The 10,376-nt window shown below is 44.9% G+C and overlaps 1 protein-coding gene across 1 annotated transcript; it reads right to left on the reverse strand.

Annotated features, from left to right (window-relative positions):
* Window positions 1–594: 594 nt before the first annotated feature.
* Window positions 595–10,165, reverse strand: LOC311098841 (DNA ligase 1-like; the record flags this gene model as incomplete). Its single annotated transcript, XM_084139409.1, has 20 exons — window positions 9,995–10,165; window positions 9,455–9,559; window positions 9,026–9,188; window positions 7,946–8,189; window positions 7,409–7,537; window positions 6,813–7,325; window positions 6,273–6,498; window positions 5,880–5,963; window positions 5,207–5,263; window positions 4,910–4,968; window positions 4,427–4,540; window positions 4,154–4,320; window positions 3,766–3,842; window positions 3,156–3,247; window positions 2,741–2,840; window positions 2,441–2,526; window positions 2,160–2,275; window positions 1,529–1,624; window positions 991–1,101; window positions 595–678 (listed from the first exon to the last, which is right to left on the reverse strand). Exons 1-20 carry the CDS (start codon window positions 10,009–10,011, stop codon window positions 595–597), a joined length of 2,640 nt encoding a protein of 879 aa, XP_083995535.1. The 5' UTR covers window positions 10,012–10,165.
* Between the last annotated feature and the right edge of the window lie 211 nt (window positions 10,166–10,376).

Raw genomic sequence — 10,376 nt, forward strand, 5'->3', positions numbered from 1 at the left:
AGAGACCCAGAGAGGGAGAGACACCCAGAGAGGGAGAGACACCCAGAGAGAAGAGGGACACCCAGAGAGAGAGAAAGAGAGACCCAGAGAGAGAGAAAGAGACCCAGAGAGAGAGAAAGAGAGACCCAGAGAGAGAGAAAGAGACCCAGATAGAGAGAAAGAGAGACCCAGAGAGAGAGAAAGAGACCCAGAGAGAGAGAAAGAGACAGAGAGACACCCAGAGACACACTATTACCACCAATGAAGTTACAAACATAACAATCCATGTTTAATTAATCAACGTCCCATTTGGCACCCTATTCTCTATGTAGGGCACTACTCTGGACCAGAAACCTATGGGCCTTGTTCAAAAGTAGTGCACTAAATTAGGGAATAGGGCCCTGGTCAAAAGTAGTGCACTAAATTAGGGAATAGGGCCCTGGTCAAAAGTAGTGCACTAAATTAGGGAATAGGGCCCTGGTCAAAAGTAGTGCACTAAATTAGGGAATAGGGCCCTGGTCAAAAGTAGTGCACTAAATTAGGAAATAGGGCTCAAAAGTAGTGCACTAAATTAGGGAAAGTGTCCATGTCTAACCGACCCGATAATTCCCATTGTCATCCACTTACCTCTCCATTGAGATACAGAAGGTCGAAGGCATACACACACACTTGGACCTTGATATCAGCTGCATCGACATCCTGCAGAACATACAGCACAGATCACTCAACACCATCACCCACCCACACAGTAAAAGATCACTCAAACCTAGATCTTTTGGTCCCTGTACTCAGTATATTGTCACAATGAGAGTGCTATTCCGGGGGGAGGTCGAACCAAAACAGACTGGTCGAGGGGTTAGACAAAGAAGTCCACCTCTTGATCATAGAGCCTGGTAGGAAAACGATCTATGACCACCTGGGCTAATCACCCATCCAGCTGTTATGAAAATGATTAGAGAAACTGAAACCATGGATACTCAGCAGGAGGCACCCTCATTTCTTTCCTGTCACCTTTCTCTTCCGTGTGGTTAAAACCTGGAATGGTTGGATCTGTTGCTTCTCTCTGTCCCAAGCTACTGCCTCAGAGTCCAACACACAGGATACCACCGACTGCTTCTTTACCTGAGAGACAGAGAGAGAGACAAAGATGGAAAGAGAGAAAGAGAGAGAGAGACATAGGGAATGAGATGGAAAGAGAGAGATAGAAAGAGAGAGAGAGAGAGAGGGAGAGGGAGAGAGGGAGAGGGAGAGAGACAGAGAGGGAGAGAGACAGAGAGGGAGAGAGACAGAGAGGGAGAGAGACAGAGAGGGAGAGATATGGAAAGAGAGAGACGGAAAGAGAGAGAGACAGAGATAATGGTATTATTCATACAGTGTGAAATGTGCTTATGTCCATGATAAAGGGGCTAAGATGCTCTCTGAGTTTGTCCCAAATGGTCCCCTATTCTCTATGTAGTGTACTCTGGACAATGGTAGTGCACTATATAGGGAATAGGTTGTCATTTGGGATGCACATTGAGTGTGCTAGTGTTGAAAGGGTCATTGTTACCGTAGGAATGCGAGAGATGATGTCAGGATATTTGGTTGTATTATCCTCCTGGTTGCGACTGAAAATATGCACTTCTCCGTTCTCCAAGATATGGATCTGCACAGAACATACAACTATCATTAGATGCCATTCAACCATTCAACAGTGAGTTTCCTATTGTATGTAGAGAGCAGAGCTGTGTGGCTCAGTTGGTAGAGCACGGCACCTAAAGACGCCAGGATAGTCGGTTCAATTCCCGCAGGGGCCACTGACACGAAAACGTATGCACACGCTACTGTACGTAGCTTTGAATAAGCATCTGCTAACCGTCATAATACATGTTATATTAGACAGAAACATGCAGGGGTCCAACTGTAAAGATGGAACACAAGCTCCATGAGCAAGATGCACGTTAGAGCGCCATCTGGTGGCCATTTCAGGAGTCAGACAGCAGCTTAAATGGCCCAGAGGACGACACGTCACACAGCTCTCTGCAGCCTCCACTGGGAGGGCCTCGCATGGCTCTCTACAGCCGGAGGCACGATAGCATCATGTCTGCTTCCTAACCAGGACACACACACGGATGTAAGAATCATGAAGCTGACATATGTACAGTACACACAAAAGTGACCACGCACACACACACACACACCTGTGCTCGTTCTCCGTCATACTTGTACTCGCAGGTGAAGGCGGCTTCATCGAACCTCTTCATCACCTCTCCTACACCTTTGGTGGGGTGAGCCAGCATGGGCCTCAGCGGTACACCTGAGGAAGAGGGAGGGGTCAGAAATACCACACTGAAACAATAACACTCTTTCCCCCACACACACACAGTACCTCATCTACTCGTGAATGGCTGTAATTTGTGCTTTGGGATTCTTTGTGTAATGAAAGCGCTATAAAAGTGAAATAAATTATTATTACTACTACCTGGAGTGAGTTTGCAGTGGTTGGGTAGTTCATCAATCCCCTCCTTCAGAATGACTGGGATGATGACATCATAGTTGGGCATCTCACTTGATGGGATAAAACAGAACTAAACCAGTAAGAAAATCTAATTCACATTTGTCCCAAATGGCACTACATTCCCTGCATAGTGCACTACATTGTGCAGAACCATATGGGCCCGGTCAAAAGTAGTGCACTATATAGTGAATAGGGTGCCATTTGGGACTCTCCCAGTCAGAGTAATGAACACACTGACTATAGTTGTATTTAGCAGGTTAGTACCAGTAAGTCTGTTTGAGGATAAGGCTTTTCTCTTCTATCCAAGCTTTCTGTTTTTCTGCACTCATTCCTTTCCCAGCGTCAATCACCGCCGGAGGGAAGTCTGGAATAAACATACAAACGTCTCAGTTGCATCAAAGGCAGACAATGATATTGTATGCAGGGGTTACGTTGTGAAAAAACATGGTGATAATGTTGGGGGCACTGTTGTGAAAATGCCGTGACGATGTTGTGGTAATGTGAAAGTGATATTGAAGTAATGTTGTGAAAATGTTGGGGGTAATTTTGTGATAGTATTGTGAGAATGTGGCAAAGACTTTGAGGTAACATTGTGAAAACGTGATAAAGTTGGGAGGTAATGTTGTGTAAACATTGTGATAACGTTGTGAAAATGTTGTAATAACGTTGGCTGGCAAACCTTGTCCCGGAGGAGTCAGACACACGGCGTGACTCAGGGCAGCCAGTACACTCTGTTCAGCCAAGCCAATCCTCAGCTTCCCTGCCAGCGACCTGTCAATCAATCAATCAATCAATCAACCAATCAACCAATCCAGACATGCATTGATGATGTCCTGCTTTTTGTCTGATGTTGTGCATGTACTGGTGTAGCTGGTAAACAAACATTATTAAGTACTATCTTCATAGAATTACATATTAGAATTCCTAATTTAACAGGATCTCTGTGACCATCTTATTTGAATCCATTAACGTACTGACCAGCGGGGTGACTACTTATGAATAGGCAGGCAGGCAGGCTCAACTATATCATCTTGTGTAAACCAATAACAGGTGCCAGGAAGCAAAAAAATCTATCACATATAAAATGAACAAAGGGCCAGAACTCAGTGAGTGCAGAAAGACAGGTCTTAAGTACGTCCAAAATGGCACCCACCCTGTTCCTCTTTTAGTGCATTTATGGCCAATAAGGCTCAGGTCAAAAGTATTGCATTATATAGGGAATAGGGTGCTATTGAGGAGACATCATCAGTTTGACCAGTTGTAAAGTGAAGGAAGCGAGGCACCATTACCTGACTATGTATCTGGCTTCAGAGAAACGGCAGGCTACAAAAAGACCTTTGATGATGTCGATCTTCTTATTCATGGCCTGCAGGCAGAGGGAGGGAGGGGTAGAGAGAGAGAGAGAGAGAGAGAGAGAGAGAGAGAGAGAGAGAGAGAGAGAGAGAGAGAGAGAGAGAGAGAGAGAGAGAGAGAGAGAGAGAGAGAGAGAGAGAGAGAGAGAGAGAGAGAGAGAGAGAGAGAGAGAGAGAGAGAGAGAGAGAGAGAAATTAAAGGAATTAATGTATTTTCATCAAATTCTAGACTGATTACAAATCAATTCATCATCCTATTCCCAGTGAATTTATCAAAACGATTTGAGAATTTTAATGTGTTAAACTCTCCCTCACACACACTCACAGAGTTCCCACTCATGTTCCCGATGTCTTTCAGTTTGTTGAACACACCCCCTGCAATCAGATTGGCTGGCTGGAACATAATTCTCTGGTTGTTACGGGAACTCTCAGCCACCAACCCCAAGTCCCCCTTCTCTGCAGCCTCCGCCTTGATTTTGTCCAACTGTCGCCCTGGCAACAAGAACAACAATGTGAGAGATTCCTAAACCCAAAAGCAAAGGAAGAGAATTAATAACTAACAACAAAGCTGTGTGTGTGTGTGTGTACGCCGCCTTACCAGTTGCTTGGGCGACAGCCTTCATCAGTACAGTTTCTCCCACTCCCAGCTCCAGCCCCATGTAAGCAGGACCCAGCTGATTGAGACACAGGTAGACGCAGCACAACAGGTCCTCTGAGGAAGAACAGCAAGAGACAAAACTCAGCACACTCCGTCTACACTCTTTCTGCATCCCAAATGGGGCACACTATTCCCTATATAACGTCCTACTTTTGACAAGGGCCCATAGGGAATCAGGTGGCATTTGGGACATATCCAGGGTATTTCACAGCGTTCACTTACAGATATTATCGTGCCGTAAGGGGTCTGGTCAAAAGTAGAGCACTAAATAGGGAATATTAGGATGCAATTTGGGACGCACCCCACCTGACGCATCTCAAGACGTTCATATCCTGCACCTGGGCTCACACAGCCATATCTAATGTAGTGGTAGTCAGCTCCACATGTACACACACTAGGGGAAAAACTAAAAAGCTATTTTACCTGGAGAGAGGACGATCACAGAGCGTAGGAGATTTGATAATGTTTCGATGTTCCTCAATCTAGCAAAAAATGTATGCAATTAGTATGTAAAACAATGTAAAAAGGGAAGATTATTATGCTACAATAAACCCAGGCTGTCCCAAATGGCACCCCCATTCCCTACGTAGTGCACTACTTTTTACCTGAGCCCTATGGGCCCTGTTCAAAAGTAGTGCCGTACATAGGGAATAGGGTGCCATTTGGGACTCTCCCAAGAACGAACAGTCACGACTTGGGAGGTATATTGAAATATCTTACCTGCCAGAATCTTCCTCAATCTTTTCAAAGGTGCGTGCAACAGCCAAATACGGGACCCTGCGTGGGAGAAAATTAGTCAAAGCATTGATAACAACTCCATTGAGAAATGTATCAAAACAACTCAACAGTATCAAAACAACTCAATTGAGACAGACTTATTCACAGTATCAAAACATTGAAAACATTCAGTGCAGGCTGGAATTCATTAGCACACACCGTAGCAAAACCATTTTGGAACAGGAAATGAAAACAAGTGTTTCTTATTGGTCAAGTTCAGGTAGCCCCTCTCCGTTTCAGCCCGTTTGGTTTCTAGTGAATAGGAGCCAGGTTGAGGTATACAGCTGAGTCGTGTGGCTAGAGATGGGCAATACGGACAAAAATCCACATCGCGACAAATTGACTGAATTTGATCACGATAACGATAAATTGTAAAGTGGTTATCCCACTGGCTATAGGGTGAACGCACCAATTGGTGAGTCGCTCTGGATAAGAGCGTCTGCTAAATGACGTAAATGTGCCCTTGAGCAAGGCACTTAACCCTAATTGCTCCTGTAAGTCGCTCTGGATAAGAGCGTCTGCTAAATGACTAAAATGTAAATGTAAAATGTAATCAGTGTCGATCATTTCCAGTTTATCGTCCCAGCTCTAGCTGTGATAAGGGGGTTGGATGTACCTCTGTCCCCGCCCCCAGCAGGCGTGGTCTACTGGGTGGTAGTTGGGTCTGGATGGGTCATACTGGGCCTGGTCCGTCTTCTCTCTGGTGGTCAAAGGTCAAAACCACTCACATTAATACAATATACTGCACTATTCAACTCACTGGAGAAAACATCCAGAACTGTACACATGTACAGCTACTCCTTCAAAGAGATAGGCCATGTCTCGATACTCCGCCGTTCTTCACCTGCACACTCAGTGATAGATTTAAAAGCAATGGATTATTGTAATCACTGGCTAGAGGGAGATTGCACCATTGACCAGAGTGCCAATTTTGGGAACAGGGTGGAGAATGGGATGTAGCCTTGGTGTAAATTAAACACTTTCATAGTCATCTGTGATTCTCTCTTACCCTTTCTCTTTAACGTCGTCAGTGGTACGGGCCACCTTCGCCCCCTCCTTTATATTCTCCCCGCTCTTCTTTCTGTCTCCCTCACTCTCCTCCTTCCTGTCTCCCTCGCTCTCCTCCTTTCTGTCTCCCTCGCTCTTCTCCTTTCTGTCTCCCTCGCTCTTCTCCTTTCTGTCTCCCTCGCTCTTCTCCTCTGGTCTCTCCATCTTTACAGCAGCCTTCCTGGGAGCTAGATAACAGAGAAGAAACCAACATTCAGACTTCAAGAGTTTGGAGCATAATGTTTATCAAACAAGCAAAGGATTTTACATTTCCTTGTTCCACTGCCATCTCTGCAGTTTACAAGTCTCTTACACTCCTTCAGATTTCTTCCAAACTTCCCAAAACAAATGTAGGTTGAATCCCAAATGGCACCCTATTCTTATGCCATCTGAGAAGCACTGTTACACTCTTTCAGGTTTCTTCTAAACAAACTGCAGAAAGCCAACTCATTCATAGAGATGTTCCTGTGCAAGGGAGGAAGTAAGTGGGGAAAAACCTCACCAAAGAAACTGCTGATGGTGGGGGCTTTTTTGGCTTGGGGGCTTTCTGACACTTTCATTTCTTTCTCCTCCTTTACTGCCTTCCTTTCATTTTTAGGACTTTCCTTTTCTTCCTTTACAGCCTTTTGACCCTTAGGACTTCTCTCTTTAGCGTTTTGACCCTTAGGACTTTTTCCTTTAGCCTCTTGACCCTTAGGACTTCTCTCTTTAGCGTTTTGACCCTTAGGACTTTTTCCTTTAGCCTCTTGACCCTTAGGACTTCTCTCTTTAGCGTTTTGACCCTTAGGACTTTTTCCTTTAGCCTCTTGACCCTTAGGACTTCTCTCTTTAGCCTCTTCACTTTTAGGACTTTTTCCCTCCTCCTCCGTCTCTTTCACATCAAGTGCTTTTTCCTTCTCTCCATCTTTGGTCTTCTCTTCATCGATCTCTTTCTGCTCTGGGTTGTTCTGCACCACCTCAGGCTTATCCACACTGTTCTCCTCTCCTCCCACCTCCATCGCTTCCTCTTCATTCTCTACAGAGAGAAAGAGAAATGGAGTGATGCAACAGAAGAGAGAAGGGGTAGGAAGGAACACTTGTAATGGAGGGAAACCTTACCGGTGCTCCCCTGTGTTTCCTCAACCTTTGCTCTTTTATTCTGCTGTTCTGGTTCTTCCTTCACCTCTTCCTCCTCCTTGTCACTGCCACTCCTGCTGTCCAGCTTTCTCTTGGGGAACTGCTTCCTCGCTACAGAGATGATAGAAACACAACTAGTTAGAGATGCATCACTACTCTACAGAGATGATAGAAACACAACTAGTTAGAGATGCATCACTACTCTACAGAGATGATAGAAACACAACTAGTTAGAGATGCATCACTAGTGAACACATTTATGTGGAATTAATACAATTGATGTAGTCCTTAGAAATATATTTTCTGTTCTCTGTGCATTCCTTTTTTCAAACAACTTGTGTCTTTTCTTTCTGTAATCATTGAATAATTCCCACGCACCTGCAACAAGTAAACCCTGATATGCGAATGCTTTTTTCCTATTTTCAAACATCTTTTAAATGCAGGCTGCATTAAATAACAGCCAACGTAGTTAACCGTGTGTTAGTAGAGGCTGTTGGACTTGTACAGCTAGAGACTGACCGGTGCGGCGTTTGGGAATTCCGGAGGGTGAGATGGAAGTGGGGGTGTCAGGGGTTCCAGTGGTGGCGGAGGTGGCTGGGTTCACTGGAGTGCCGGCTGGGGTCACTGGAGGGGCGGCTGGGGTCACTGGAGGGGCGGCTGGGGTCACTGGAGGGGCGGCTGGGGTCACTGGAGTGGCTGGAGTAACAGGGGTGGTGGGGGCAGCGGGGGACAGTGGGGTGGTAACAGCCTTGTATACTTCATCCTGTGGGGGAGAAACAAAGTTCAGATCTATATGCACAAACATCGTGGGTCACAAATGGCCACCATTTCCTAGATTTGTATTTGTTTACCCAGGTTCAGTTTCATTTAGGTCAAATCTGTTTTTCAAGCGAGACCTGGTCAAGACAGCCTCCCCTGCAATGTATTGGAAATATGGTGCCATTTGGGATGCAAACTCAGTCACATCTTTATGTACACCCACACCCCCCCCCCCTTTGGCTTTACAGTGTTTAAAATGGTAAAGACCAGTGCAGAGTAGGGCGGTATCCAGATTTTCATACCGTCATAGTGTTCCTGTACCATACCGGGGTATTCAGTATTACCGGCAGTACACACAAGGGCAGCATTTTTTATTTTATAGTGTTGTTTTGACGCACAAATCTAATTTAGGCAGCAGGAATCTTGATCCAGGAGGGGATGGAATGTCTGCTGTAACCAAGAAGCTTGATCTTGACATCTAGCCACTTTGCTAGCAAGTTAGCAAACCAAATGCAAAGCTGGAGCCCTGAGCTGGAGATAATTTATTTGGCACATCTTAGATAGTGAACTTAGTTATAAGCAGTGTTGATGGTATTGAAAATCATACCGTCGGTACCCCGGTACCCAGCCCAAGCCTACTGCAGAGTATGCAAATAATTCCTGAGTCCCAAATTGCACCCTATTTCCTATAGTGTGCTACTTTTGACCAGGGTCCATAGGGCTCTGGTCAAAACTAGTGTACTGTGTAGGGAATAGGGTACCATTTGGGATGGATCCAATGTCCTGATTAGAGCTTGTTTACGTAGAGGAGGATGTGAGGTGGGAAATGTAAAACGCTACCTTGGGCTGAACAGTCTTGTCCCCTTGCTCCTGTTCTATTCTGGCTGGAGCCTCATCATCATCACTGTCCAAGATCTGACGACTGCGTTTAGTGAACTTCTTTACTGGCGAATCAGGCTCATTGTGGACCCCATTCTGAACTTTGAGAGGCCCTTTGACTGGTCTAGGATAGAACATAAAAAAGACATTATAGACAGACACTGCAAATACCTACTATTAGATCGTCCAATTGGTCATTCTACAGTCTGTTTGCTTTTGCTGTTGCTGATTGTTTTGCCATTCAGTCAAGTACTCTACCACAAACTCCATGGGTTATCAGTTTCCTGTATAGATAACTATACCCAGAGCCATGTATTTAACCTAAATATATGGCTCTGGCTACACCCGTGAAAACCCTGCCACCCTCACCCCCTGGCCTTAAACACTTACTCTGGTTTCTCCTTCACAGGTTTCTCCTTCACAGGTTTCTCCTTCACCGGTCCATCACTCTTTTCGCTCTCCTTTTCTTTGCCCGTTTTGGGCTGAAAGAAAGATCTTTAGGGCAAAAAAATGGTGAACAGACGTCAGAAACAAAACAAATATGTAGTTACTGTAAAGGCACATTTTACATTATGCATGACACAAACACGCTGAATTAAATGCTGTTGTGTCTCATGATTCGCTTTATATTAAGGCAGGTGTCAAGTAGAATTTTGAGACAGACACTAACGTTATATGATATTATCAACACAAAGTCCACGGGGGTTTGACCTGGTGTGTGTTGTTCACGTCTTTGCAACCACAAACAAGCCAACTAGCTAGTTTCAATGTACCTCAAGCTAGTTAGCTAGATGATCTGTAGCTGGCTAGCTAACTATCTAGCACCAAAGCACACAGGCTGAGTTGGCCAACATAGCTAGCTACAGTTAGCTACTTGGCTAGTGTTGCGGAGACTGACTGCCAGCAGAAACCAATACTAACTTTACTTACGATATGCTTCGCTGCATGCTGTCTTGCAGTTTTCTGATGTGGTAAATTGAATTGAAATGTAAATGACTGACTATACACTACAATTAAACTTGGTGTTCAACTAACAACACCAACATAAGGACATTACCCGCGCAGAAATGCGAATGAAACGTTCGGCGCCAAAATGACATCAAACGTTTCTCCAAGGGGGGGGAGTCATTGTTGTCAGTGTGATGATGAGCTAACGGCATCTATGATACTGCCGCCTGCTGGAGTGGAGTTATATTGCAGTAGTATGGCTCTGATCGTGATTATGTTTCACATTAGTCTTTCAGGCCTATGTTCTGATAACATCATTGTCCACAAAATGGAAATTTGCCTTTTGTCATGCAAAGAAAATGTG

The sequence above is a fragment of the Coregonus lavaretus genome, assembly GCF_964263955.1.
Source record: "Coregonus lavaretus genome assembly, chromosome: 23".
Taxonomy (NCBI): Eukaryota; Metazoa; Chordata; class Actinopteri; order Salmoniformes; family Salmonidae; genus Coregonus; species Coregonus lavaretus.